The sequence below is a fragment of the Chrysemys picta genome, chromosome 1, assembly GCF_011386835.1.
Source record: "Chrysemys picta bellii isolate R12L10 chromosome 1, ASM1138683v2, whole genome shotgun sequence".
NCBI classification, from domain to species: domain Eukaryota; kingdom Metazoa; phylum Chordata; order Testudines; family Emydidae; genus Chrysemys; species Chrysemys picta.
Window position 1 is genome coordinate 110,479,190 of NC_088791.1, and position 14,275 is coordinate 110,493,464.

Below are 14,275 nucleotides of genomic sequence, written 5' to 3' on the forward strand. Positions count from 1 at the left end.
GAGGTTATTAAAAAAGAATTGAAATAGACAGAGGTTTAAAAAAGACAAATGCTTCAGAGCCAGCAAGTTGGGCATATAGGGCCCAAACCTGCCAGGGGTGGAGCTCTCTGGATCAGAGAAAGCACTGACACATATTTAACCTAATGCCCAAGCAGTAGCTCTGAAGTCAGTGGAACGCCTCATGGAGCTAAGAGCTTCCTGGGTCAGGGCCGGAGTGCTCAGCCCCTTCCGGGCTTGAGCTCATTGTTAGCCTCTATAACCATGGGAGCTTATTACTGTTATGTTCACCCGCCTTCCTGTTTCTTACACTTTCTTGTTGAGTCTTGTCTCAAGTTAAGCCCCTGTCCTGCTTGGATCCTTGGGGGCAGACATTTTAACCATGTCGTATCTCATCAACTTCACTGGGACTCTGGGCAGCTGTAAGTGTTCCCCTATGTGGGTCTCACTGCAGAATCGGGGGCACAGACTGCAAGCTCTTCCTACACAATGTCCTCCTACGTGTCTGTACAATGCCTAGCAGAGAGGGGCCCCAACCACCAACGGAGGCTTTTCAGCACTACTGAACATAATTAATTAGTTCTTATATAAGCAGAATGAGTTCCTGCTAGCCAGAGGGACAGAGAGAATAGGGAGGGCTTTTGGAAAGGTCAGTAGGAAACCAACACTAGACCACAGGTTCTCAAACTGCAGTCTCTGGAACCCTTGCTGTTGGTCCAGAGAGCTAACTGCTCCTCCTTCCTATTTTCACCTGCTAAATCATTTACAGGTAGAGAATCGATTCATGGGCATTGAGGCTAGAAGGGTCAACTATCATATTCTAGACCGGGGGTTCTCAACCTTTTTCATTGAGGCCCCCCTAACATGCTACAAAAACTCCACGGTCCACCTGTGCCACAACAACTGATTTTCTGCATATAAAAGCCAGGACCAGCATTAGGGGGTAGCAATCAGGGCAATTTCCCACGGTCCCCCACCATAGGGGACCCCACAAAGCTTAGTTGCTCAGGCTTTGGCGTCAGCCCCGGATGGTGGGGCTTGGCCCCCCGGCTTCAGTCCCATACAGTGGGGCTTCGTCTTTCTGCCCAGGGTCCCAGCAAGTCTAATGCTGCCCCTGCTGGGCGGACCCCCTGAAACCAGCTCGCAGCCCTCCAGTGGGCCCATGGCCCCTGGTTAAGAACCACTGATCTAGACTGTCCTCCTGCTTAACATAGTCTGAATTTTCTAGTTTCAGCTCAAAGCACTGGATTTCATTATACCTTTGGCTAATAGATTACATCAGGAATTTCCCAGTATTAATTTCCCACGGAGTTACGTGGGAAATTATGTGATCAGTATGTGTCCTTGAGGCACTCTTTCTATTGAAATGGGCCACCTGCTGTGAAAGAATGAGACCTTCAGGGTTAGAGAGAACATAGGATCAGTAATAAATGAGGAGGGGGGGTTAGATTAATACTGCCCCAAAAATGGCTGGGATACTCAACTCCTTTTTTTTAAAAAGAAAATTGTCATTAGAGCTAGTCAAATCATTCCAAATGAATCGTTTGTTTGGTGAATTTTACCTCGTCCTGTTTGCATATTGTCCAGGGGCAGATCAAGATTTTCTCAGAATTCTTTATTACTCAAAATTCTTTGTGGAATTATTTCAGTGACTAGTTCTTGGTCTCTGGCTTGCCCACAAGGAGTCTGTTATATTTGGTGTTTTAAATGTAAGCATTTTACAGAGGGAGAACTGAGGTACAGAAAGGTTTCAGGGACTTTCATAGATCCCTAACATGTGAGACCAGGAGGACCATCAGATGATTGAGTCTGGCCTCCTATATAATACAGGCTGGAGAATTTCAAAACCTTGCCCAAGATTACCCAGTAGAGTCAGTCACAGACCCAAGGTCTTCTAAATATCAATCCGATGCCCTGGCCACTGTACCTTGCCTCAACTGTACATCCTCCTTGGTATCACCCAAAATAATTCCCCTTCCTCCTCGGCAATGACACCTTTCAAATATTTGTAAGTGGTTATCATCTTCCCCTCTTCTGATGTATCGTTTGCCCATCAGTGATGCGTCTGGTTGTGAGAATCAGATTGGAACGGATGTGTTTTATTTTCTATAATGATTTGCCACCAACAGACTGCAGGTCAAAAATAGTTACAGCTTGCAGGAGTGCCTTCTAGAGCCAATTAGAGCCTGCTCGACCTGACTGGGCATCAGAATGGCTAGCAGGAGTCACACTGTCCTTGCAAAATGGAGGCTTTACTATGACACACAGCAGAGATTGGGGTGCTGACCATTCCTTATAGATTCATAGATTCTAGGACTGGAAGGGACCTCAAGAGGTCATCGAGTCCAGTCCTCTGCCCTCATGGCAGGACCAAATACTGTCTAGACCATCCCTGATAGACATTTATCTAACCTACTCTTAAATATCTCCAGAGATGGAGATTCCACAACCTCCCTAGGCAGTTTATTCCAGTGTTTAACCACCCTGACAGTTAGGAACTTTTTCCTAATGTCCAACCTAAACCTCCCTTGCTGCAGTTTAAGCCATTGCTTCTTGTTCTATCCTTAGAGGCTAAGATGAACAAGTTTTCTCCTTCCTCCTCATGACACCCTTTTAGATACCTGAAAACTGCTATCATGTCCCCTCTCAGTCTTCTCTTTTCCAAACTAAACAAACCCAATTCTTTCAGCCTTCCTTCATAGGTCATGTTCTCAAGACCTTTAATCATTCTTGTTGCTCTTCTCTGGACCCTCTCCAATTTCTCCACATCTTTCTTGAAATGCGGTGCCCAGAACTGGACACAATACTCCAGCTGAGGCCTAACCAGAGCAGAGTAGAGCGCTCATGTGAAAGTCTTATAGAAGTTAATTGAAACTTACAGCCTTGCTGTTAAATCCTACAGGATGATTAAAACCACTATAGAAAGGTGATCATTTTCTGTTGAATTCTATAGGACATTTTTCATATAGGAGAAGCATCAGGCATGAAATGAGGAGCTTCCCAAATCCGACATATGGATGGAAACAACCTCTCCACCTGCTGAATTTCATCCCTAGTAAGTTCTACGGGACTTTCCCATACATGGGTTTCCATAGTACTTTCCAGCAGGGAACATCAAAGTGCTTTATTAATATTAACAGTGCAATTAATAAATGTATGTAAATGAGTTGGGAGTCACTGACTTTCACTGGCAGTTGTGCTTCTAGTACACACCAGAAAGGGTTGGCCAGTATAGCTATAATGTAGATGCAGCTTATTCCAGCCAAAAAACCAGCATTTCCTGGTATAGCTTATACCAGTTCCCTAAGCAAAAGAACTTTTCTGCCAGGGTAACTGGGCCTACACTCTGGCTTTTGCCAGGGTAAAAGTGTCAAAAAAAGTCACCCCCCTAGCTGACATTACTATGCTGGCACAAGTTTCTAGTGTGGACCTGGCCTAAGTCACTTGGGGGAGGGAGTTCAAAAGAGCCTTGTAACATCCTTACCACAAGGGAGGTCACTGTCACCTCCATTTAACTGATGCATAAACAGAGAGCGAAAGGCCTCCATTTTCACACATGGGTGCCTGACATTAGGCTTCTAAATCATTGTTTAGGCCCATAGTTAAAAGTGGCCTGATGTTCAGAGGTGCAGAGCTCTGGCTGTCACTGATTTGCGCAGGATTTAAGTGTGTCCGCTGACTCAGAAAATCAGGCCAGCTTTTACTTAACTCTGTGATTCCACATTTATGCACCCAGATTTGAAAACGTTGGCCTAAATGACCTGCTCAAGGTCATAGAGAATCAATGGCAGAACCAAGCACAGAACCCAGGAGGTCCTGACTCTGACTCCCCAACTGGAAGCACTAGAGAATGCCGCCTCACATCCAAAGAAACCCATTCTCCATGCATAGAGTGGTGCATCAGGGGCTTGCTACAGCATGGCCTCCCTCAGTCATCCCCCTCACCGCATACTGTGCATTCACGCATCTGTACTCAAAATAAAAAATGCTTGGCCTGGAGCGGAAAGAGTTAAAGGGGTTACGAAGGGTTTCGCTGACCTATTTTCCAGGCAGGCACCCTTTAATCTCCTTTGGAGACACCTTCGCACAAAGGCTGGTACAGCAGCTCAGCTGGAGCCAGGATTTAACGTGGAGGAACTTGTCCTGAAGAGATTAAAAACGGCAGTCGGGCACTGAACCTTCAGTCAAACTGGCAGGAATTTCTAATCAAGGGAAAGGGGAGAGAGGAAAACAAGGGAGATGGGGAGCAAGGTGTTTAGTGGATTGACACTACAGCAGCATTCAGAAGTACCTTCCTCCCATACTCTAAGATGGGGTAGGAAGGGCTGATGGCCTCCGCTTTGCCTCCAATTATATTAAATATCACAGCATTCCATCAAAAAATAAAGGTTCCTAAATCTTTGTGGCTCTGGGGCCTCCATTCCCCCTCGATCTGGCTCAGGAGAGGAGAGGAGTTTTACAATGAGTGTCTCCAGAAGACAGAGTTGATTGACTGGTGTCACCAAGCAGCTAAGAAGTTTAGTGGCCCCATCAGTAGTGTCTGAAGCCTACATCATTTACCAATAGCATCAGCCAAGAAACATCATGGAGAGAAAGGGCTTTGGGATTTTAGGAACTCTGCTGGTGAAAACTGAACAGTGAAGCTAGCTTAGTTGGGGGACCTTGATGGCGTCAGCTGAATGCTTGTGAATGTCAATGTGCATTATGTTCACAGGGTGGAAGAGGAGAAGGAGACAGAAGAAGAGTGAATGAAAAGGAAAAGGCAAAGAGTAAGAGATGGAGTGGGGAGAGAGAAGGAGAAAGAACAGGGGGAAAATTAAAAGGGGGAATGGGGGCAAAGAAGAGAATTGGATGGAAGAGAAAGAGAGAGAATTACAAACACATGCACACACCCAAGCAGAGCTCAGCCAATCAGTCCTCCTTCCATCTTACCTGAGGGTCCATGAGACGAGTGAGGTCTGGGTAAAGGTAGAAAAGGATGCCCTGCATCGCCCCCGGCAGAGAGATTCCCCTGATCAGCAGAACTACCAGCATGAGGTACGGGAACGTGGCAGTGAAATACACCACCTGGCAGGAGAACACAACAAAGCAAATGTGAGAGGGCAGCCTGGGGAAATGGCCAGAAACCTACGACACCAATGAAATCTTGCCACAAAGGGAGCAAGTGCAGTGCAAGAGCAAGTTAGAAAGGCCAGGATGAGACAGGATCAGCAAGATGGAGGCAGGGAAGAGGCAGGATTACTATGTTTCAGGTAGTCTTTAAAGCAGAGTAGAAAGCAATTCACTTTTACTGAGTGGTTAGAAAAGTCACAATGTGGCCATTATATCTACAACTAGATAATCCCTCTTTAGTCTTGGCCCTGGTCTCCCCCCCGGGGGGGGGGGGGGAGAGAAATCGATCCAAGTTACGCAACTTCAGCTACGTGAATAATGTAGCTGAAGTTGACGTCCTTAGATCGACTTACTGTGGTGTCTTCACCACGCTGGATGGATCGCTGCCCGCCGATCTTGGTAGTGATCTAAGCACCAGGCTTGGTCTTAGCTGGCGTAAGTCAGGGTAGCTCCATTGAATTCAATGTAGTTCCATCGATCTACACCAGCTGAGAATCTGGGCCCTTATTTCCATCTGCTCATTCTGACAGGAAAGCGAAGGAAGGAGTCATACCAAGCAAGTCTCTTGGTATGGAGTAGGCCAAGAGAGCATAATCTAAAACTAACAAGATGGATGCAAATAACAGCAGCTTGTCCTGGTACATCTCCCTTCATGATGAGACAGTCCTTGGGATATCATCAAGGAATCGTCAGTAGTAATAAGAATTAGTCTTATTGTTTGAGGTGAATGTAACCTAGCAGCAAATAGCCATTTCAACTCTTTATTGAAGTAATACAGACATGCACTGGGTGCCTGGGTGTTGTAAGACAGAAGCCCATTTAAACTGTGATGTCACATCAAAAACCTTGCGAGTCTAAACTTTCCCTCAGCTCTGCCGGTCAGACAGACCTGGTAACAAATGGGTTCATAGGTAGGGGCACTTGTGCCATTCCAAAGGGTGCTATTGTTCCTGCCAGTACTTACAGTAGTTCACAAGTTGTGATTACAGGTGGAGAAACAGTATGTGGAAATGATGGGTGTGTCTATATCAGTTTCTGGACTGCTGAGTTCCATACTGATGGAAACATACGGTTTTTCAATATTTGCCAGTTTCAGAGCAAGGGGTTTCCAGTGGCCACCATCCTGTCTCCCTTGTACTGCAGCATCAGCATTGAGCACTGGGACTAGCAGCTGGCACTTGGCTGAGACTCACTGCTTCATGTTTCAGCTGTTCCTACATAAAGAGCAATGCTGAACACAGACATCCCATCAACATCAGGACCGAGTGACTTAGAGCTGTTGCAAGGAGTGTTCTAATACTCAGGTAGTCCAAAATAGGGGTCTTTATGCATCATGTGTTCTACTACTTAGCCTACTTGCCTTATGAATAAGATGGACTTAGATATGTTTGAAAGCCCTTACTTTGGCAAAGTAGTTGCATTCCTTTGAGGAATACCGAAGTCCAATGTCCGTGCTAATCCTTTCTGGGATTCTACGTCTTGCAAATATAACTTGGGTTATTGTGGTACTTTGGGGATTGTTCAGACTAATTGCTATAATAATCCACAACAATGACATACTGTAGTCTTCATTGTTCAACATAAACAAATCAGTGCTCGTGGGTTGACATGGTTTTGTTGGCATTTCATGCAGAATCACTGATGCGCTTGCATTTACTATATACTTTTTAAGGCATATCAGACATCTTAAGACAAGATAATTAACACGTACTAGGCCAAAAGAATACGTCAAAGTCTCTGTTTGGATTTTTCCATGGCCATGTGCCTAGTGAGGTTTATCTCCGAATATTTAGTCTGAATGCAATAGGATAACTGTTTTTTCACCTTTAAAAGGTTATGCCACACGAGAGTGAAAGTTCATCTATATGGTGCCTGTATTGCATGATGATGTGAAATCATTTTCTTTCTAATTTCTCCCCATCCATCCAATATTACTTGTTTCATTTGTTCATCCTTCCATTGGTTACCTCTAATCTTCGCCTGTATGCTGGAAGATTCTATGCACCTGCATAGTAACTCCAACATTTGTCTTGACCCAAGTACCAGTGACCCAAGTACTTGATCCAAGTACCAGGGGGGGCGGGGGTGTATTTTCCTGGGGAATACACAATTTGGCTATTATCCCTCTGCAACTGAAGACCCTGACTGTCCCTGACTGGGTGGTAATGTGATGAATGGTTTCTTCTGGACTGATCCAAGCAGTTAATGGTCAGATTCAACTGTAACATATGCTTACATATGCTGACAAAAGGGATTGTACTCAAAAACAACTACATATATGCATGCATGTATATACATTTTCCCATTTGTGCATGCTGTTCTTCTGGTGGCATGAAGGACTTTGATATACAACATAGTTGCTAGCCTTCTTAGAGCAGTGCTGCACCAATTCCCTTCCTAGACCTGTTTGCTGATAGTTTTGTTATGATCAAAGTAGGAAACCCACTGCATCCATTTCTTTTATTAGGATCATCAATCATTGGTATTGCAGTGGTGCTTAGAGGCTCCCATCAGGGACTGGGTCCCCATCATCCTAGGCATTCTACACACACAAAATGAAGAGGATTCCCTGCCCCAAATAGCGCACAATAGAACTATGTTCTTTATATTCTGCCATATTTCTTATACAAGAATTGCCCCCTCTTCTGCCGGATTAGGTGGTAGTTCCATGTCCTCTACCACAGTGATGTTTGCTGGATCTGGATTCATTCTGCCTGCCATAAAGCAATCTCCAACCCAGCTTCTGCTGGAATGCAAATCATGCTTTTTCCTAGGTCAGGTGCACATCTTTTTCTCGGTCACCTCCAGTGGTGCTGGAACTATGGGTGCTGCAGCTGCTGCACCCCCTGGCTTGAAGTAGTAACAACAACCCAAATACATGGTTTCGGTCATCAGCATCTCACTATAAAAACTGTTCCAGCACCTTTGGTCAGCTCTGAAGTAGGGAAGGGGAGAAAGGTTTGCATGATGTCCTCCCTTTGAATAAGGAAATACTAGAATGTCATTGATGATGGCTACAACTCCAATGAATCCTTCACATATCTCATCAGCCTTGCACTGTATTTTATCTCTGGCTCAGATTGTGCCAAAAAGGTAGGTGACAGAATCCACATCCACAAAATTTGTGGTCTTTTGGATTGACTGTTCAAGGCGTTTACTTGACTGACACTCTGACCTTGCATCCAGGACACTGAGGAAGCTTAGAGGTAATGTCTTCAAATATTGGCAAAGGTTTTGCCACTCATTTAAGGTCTCAAGGATTGACGCAGGCTCCAAATTTGCCTGTTGAGGGCTTCTGTACAATAGCTAGCAAGTAAGTCCAGTCTGCAGGTTGTCATTTTAATGATTATCCCTATATTTACTATGTGATCTACTACCTGATTCAGGTGATCAGAGTATGCAGGTCAGGTCTTTCCTGGCCCACAGATGAGTGGGCTGAGAATTGGGGTAAGATAAAAGGAAATGTTTGATGGTAATAGCCCATCTGCTTTGAAGCTTTCTGTGGGAATATCAGGCTTTGCATTCCCATTTGGATCTAGAGATTGCACCAGTTTTATAAGTTCAAGATCCAAACATGATTCCAGGCCCATAAATTGGTGCTGCCCAAGTGCCCACAACAGATGATTTAAGCTTCATTGTGGTAGCTGTATATCTGCTTTGTAGCTGGCATGGGCTCGCTCTTTTAAGCTTTTCATTTGATGCTTGCGAGTGACTGCTGTGAAACTGGCAGTCTCAATTTGGAGAATGTTTTCTCCGGTTTAAGAATGTATCCAGCAATGTGAACATCTGGGTCTAATGAGGTATTACTCGATGCTTGGCTCAGGCACGATCTTTTTATTTCTTGAGCATTGTTAGCACTAACCATATCGCTAGAAACCTTGCTGGGATCAGAAACATTGCTCTGTCACACGCTGGTCAATAACATACATGGTCATGTTGAGTCAGAGCCACGTGCCTCTGCAAAGTGATTCCATCTGTGACAATCTTCTCCAGGAAAATGCACATACTCATGTGTCTTCCTGGATATCCATGCACAGTTTTCTGTGCCTTGGGATGCATGAGGTCACTCCTGCTGCTGTTAGTGGTAGGGAGGTGATTTCAGGTCACTCTTTGTCCCTTTCTTTTGGCAACAGGTAACTCCCCAATACTGGCAAAACCTTTCCCCTCAGATAGGCTTGCATTCCAGCAGCCATTGTTTCATGCTGGGTTTCTGTACATTGATCACCCTAGCTGCATCTATGTCTGTTTCTAGGGAAAGCTGAGCTCCTTCATTGAGAAGTCTCTCTCTGACCATGGGGTCTGTGCCAAAGAAATTACTCTCACCATTCTTTTTTGTTAAGATCCTTTGGTGTTTTTGCATGGAATATGTATCTAGCATCAACTGGGTTTGCTTTTTGCATAGCATATGCTTTGTAAATTAGTTTGCAGTGCCTTACCATCATGCCTGCTGGGAGTCATGTGTTATAGACGCCTCTGCCTTCTTTCACCAGGCCACAGCAGTAACTGCCTTTTTCTTCTTCATATTTTGCTCCATAGGAACCAGAGAGGATCGTCTTCACAAGCTGATTTCCCTTACTCCACCCCTCCTACTCCTACAAATTCTTAAGAAGTTTGCCAGCTTCTGAGGCCATAGTGAACTCAGGAAAGCCTCTGACATCCATGCTATCGCTCATGGCAAGTGGATTCGGTCAGGTCTACCACCACGTCATGGTTCTGCTTTGTTTAAAGTGCATGAAGAGGACACCCTTTGTTATTAAAACATTTTTATGTCCCTCTGCGCTTGCTGACTCCAAGCATAAAGCCAACTGGGAATGGTTCAAGAGGGGGAGCAGAAACTAACTAATGATCTTACAGAACATGCTACTGTCATTTGCATTAACAAAGATCAAGGAAGCAGGGATGGGATGGAGTCAGGCCAGAGTTACACAGCTCTGTTCCAGAAGAGAATGAGTACGAGAGAATGCAAGCAACCAAGGAAGTACAGCTAAGGTGAGCAGGACGATTAACCGAGACACCTTTATTGTCATGGGGGGAAAGGGGTGCATGCAGGAGAGTATTGGTCTTGTCACCAAGAGTGAGGGAGGGCTTGGTAGCTGAGCAGATTAGGTCGGGGTGCTTATCATGGAGCAGAGGAGTTATTCTCTCTTTCCCTGTTAATACCAGTCTCCCTCCATCCACTGCCCATTATTGCATTTATTAGAATTTGCACTTCTACTGTGCCTTTTATTTAAAGATAAGTCGCTTTACAAACATGAGTGAATTAAGCCCCATCTCCTGTCAGGTAGGCAACATCTCCTTGCAACACCTGCCTCCTCCCTCTCCCTCCTCACCCCCAACCTTTGTTAAAGGACCCTGGGGTATGGCTGCCTCTTTGCTGGGCCCTGGTCATGTTAGTTCATCTGCCTGTCCACTTCCCAAACCAGTTATTTGCAGGCACTGCAGACCAGGGCACTCCACACTTCAAAGCACTGAGATACAACACTTAGGTTCATAGAGTCCAAGGCCAGAAGGGACCACTGTGATCAACTAGTCTGACCTCACATGTAACACTGGTCATAGAACTGCCCCAAAATAATCCCTAGAGCAGATCTTTTACAAAAACATCCAGCCTTGATTTTAAAATTATCGGTGCTAGAGACTCCATCACGACCCTGTAAATTGTTCCAATGACGGATTACCCTCCTTATTAAATATTGACCCCTTAATTCCAGTCTAAATTTAGTCTAGTTTCAGCTTCCAACCATTACATCATATTATGTCCTTCTCTGCTAAACTGTGGGGCCCATTATTAAATTTCTGTTCCCCAGATATGTACGTATTTAGATAGACTAATCAAGATAACCCTTAATCTTCTCTTTGTTAAGCTAAATAGACTGAGTTCTTTGAGTCTATCACTATAAGGCATGTTTTCTAATCCTCTAATTAGTCTTGTGGCTCTTCTCTGTATCCTCTCCAATTTATTAACATCTTTATTGAATTGTGGACACCAGAGCTGGATACAGTATTACAACAATGGCCGCACCAGTGCCAAATACAGAGGTAAAATAACCTTTCTGCCCCTACTCATGATTCCCCTGTTATACATCCAAGGATCGCATTAGCCCTTTTGGCCACAGCATTGCACTGGTAGCTCACGTTCAGCTGATTACCCACCACAACCCCAAATCTTTTTCAGAGTCTCTGCTTCCCAGGATAGAGTTCCCAGCCTGGAAATACAGCCTACAGTCCGTGTTCCATTATATACATTTAAATTTAGACATATTAAATCGCATTGTTTGCTTGTGCCTAGTTTACCAAGCAATCCAGATGATTCTGTATCCATGACCTATCCTCTTCATTTACCATGCCATGTGTCATCTGCAAACTTCATCAGTCGTAATTTTATGTTTTTTTCCAGTTCACTGATATATACGTTAAATAACAGAGGGCTCAGAACTGACTCCTGCAGGACACCACTAGAAACACACCCACTCAACGATGATTTCCCATTTACAATTACATTTTGAGACTCATCAGCTAGCCAGCTTTTAATCCACTGAATTTGTGCCATGTTAATTTTATATAAACAAGATGGGTGAGGTAATATCTTTTATTGAACCAACCTCTGTTGTTGAGCGAGACAAGCTTATAGCCAGACCGAGCGAGGAGGAGAAGAAAAAGAAGAACTACTCTGTATGGCCTGAAAATTTGTCTCTCTCACTAACAGAAGTTGGTCCAATAAAAGATATTACCTCATTCACCTTGTCTCTCTAATATCCTGGGACTGACACGGCTACAACTACACTGCATGTTAATTTTATATCGTTCTAGGTTTTTTGTAATCAAAATGTCATGCAAAAAGTCAAACACCTTGGACATTCTTAGATGTCTCAGATTGGCAAACAACACACAAATAATTCAGTCAGGACGTGGGTGAGCAAGCAGGAATGGAAAGGAATAAGCTGGGGCTGTGTTACCCCAGGAGTAAATTCACTGGCAATCCCCCAGTTCTATAATTTGTGCTAGGATACGGTTCTCTTTGGGGCCAAGGGCAGGAGATGGAAAATTCCTTTGGTCCTGAGGCAGAGGGGGCCCTTTGGTCCTTCAGGGTTTCCTTAGCTATCACCTGAAAGATTTGGAGGCTACTCTGAACCCCAGCTGCCAGCTGGAGAGGGAATGTTCTCCCTAATCTTTCTGTATAAGTGGGGGATGGGTGGCTGGCACATCACACACGCCCCCAAATAAAAAAGATCCTTTAAGGACGTGGGAGAATCACCAGCCCATGCCAGGTAGCCTCTCCTGAAGACCCCAATGGAGGGAAGGTGGCAGCTCCTTGAGGACCTGGCCTGAAGGAGTGGGAACGTGGCAGGAGAGCACTGGGCCTCCCCTGCAGACATTTATTATAAGAATGGGTCCCAGTGTTTTCTGGAGTGATGAGGTGGTAAAGGGAGTCCTTTTTGGGGGAGGGGTCCAAAGACAAGTGTTCTTCTTGGAGGTTCAAATTCATAGAAACCCATCTGCTCCCATCCCCTGCAGATTCCAGTTCACAAACCCCTTTGGGAGCTGAACCCTGCTGGGCTTGCCCAGTGCTAGAGGGAGTTGCAAGTTCTCATTGGGTCTGGGAGAGCTGGGTTTCAGCTCAGGAGCTGCAGCACCTTGGACTGCAATGAAGGCGGAGGCCAGACCTGAACAGGCACTCACCTTGCCTGTGGACTTGACTCCTTTCCAGATGCAGAAGTAGCAGATGACCCAGGCGAGCAGGAGGCAAAGAGCCAGCTCCCAGCGCAGGCTCCCCAAGTGCTGTATGCCAGCGGAAATCTTCAACACTCTCCTCCTGGGAAGGCAAACAGACTGAGTCTTGCTAAGTTCAGCCGTTAGATCCTCAATGACCAGCCAGTCCTCAAGGGCCCCTGGTGATGCTTTGCAGTTTAGGGAGATCAAGCCTAACCCTGAACTGTACACCTCAGGAAAGCGCAAAGGACATTCCTCAACTGTTTCCCTCTCAGAAATAAAAGGCCCGGTGGGCAGGGTCCCAGCCTAGGGGGCAGGAGACCTGGGCTCCATTCCCAGCTCTGTCACTGACCTGCTTGGGCAGGACACTTCACCTCCGTTCCCTCTCCCTCCCTTTGTCTTGTCTATTTAGATTGCAGGGTCTTTGGGTCAGGAAATCTCTTACTACATGAATGTACAGCACCTAACACAACATGGCCTCTGATCACAGCTGCTGCATACTGCATTACAAATAATAAGATTTCCCTACCCCTCTGAAGTGCTTTAAACCAGCTGGTGTTCTGACATAGATCACAAGGAATCCTACATGAGGACCACCCTCACCTAATTCCTTCCAACTCCGTTAGGTAGGATGACAAAGGATTGGGATCACACAGTATAAAGACATTCCCCTTTAGGAGCCAAAACTGCAAGGCAGCACGTGCCATGCCCAGGACTGTAGAAGACCACATGACAACGCAAGAGAATAATGGAGATCACTGAGGACGCTAACTACATAGCAGCTTCCCACGCTGCAGCTTCTGCTACTCTTTCCCAGCTGTGCTGCCCCAGCTGCTGGAGAATGGAAGTTGCTGGCCTCTCCCACAATGTCGTCTGCACACCCAGAGATCAGAAGACAAACTCCTCATCTGTTCTGCAGTCCCAGCCCACAAAGGTTCGGCCAAGTAACACCCTAGAGCATCAGCAATTAGAGGCAGTGCTAGAGGGAGTTGCAGCTCCCTTGAGCTGCACATGTGCCCTCTCCTGCTGCATCATCCAAAAACTAAAAGATGCACCTCCTGGAATGCCAACAATCCAAGATGGGTGATGCACTTGCACCCTTTCCTGCTCCACAGCCCCGTCAGCCAGGGACCAAGAAAATGCCTGCTCTCCCCATCAACAGTCCCGCACAAAGGCAGGATCTCTCAGAGCCCAAGGGAAATCCCCCTTCGCTTTCTGGCATTTCCCCATCTCACTTATTTTCCTAGTGCCAGCTAAATGGAGGCCTCCTGCATGCATGCAGCAGTGAACGGCACAAGGGCATACAGCATGAAAGGACCCTGGCAGGGTACAAGAGCGTAATGGTAACAGAGCATGGGACTATAGACGAAGGGGGCACCAAGTGCAGCTCAAGGGAGACCCAGAAGGGTACACAATACAATGCAGATTTGCATCTTTCAAGCAAACATCTACCCTC

At 45.7% G+C, this 14,275-nt stretch overlaps 1 protein-coding gene across 6 annotated transcripts in view; it reads right to left on the reverse strand.

The window, feature by feature from the left end:
- LOC101948101 (sodium- and chloride-dependent GABA transporter 2) overlaps positions 1–14,275 on the reverse strand; it is a 67,164-nt gene that overhangs the window by 32,808 nt on the left and 20,081 nt on the right. For all 6 annotated transcript variants that reach the window (XM_065582193.1, XM_065582187.1, XM_065582203.1 and 3 more), the window contains 2 exons: positions 12,790–12,922; positions 4,930–5,064 (listed from right to left, as the gene is read on the reverse strand). In XM_065582193.1, the coding sequence (XP_065438265.1) occupies positions 4,930–5,064; positions 12,790–12,922 (268 nt within the window). The remainder of the gene's footprint in view (positions 1–4,929; positions 5,065–12,789; positions 12,923–14,275) is intronic.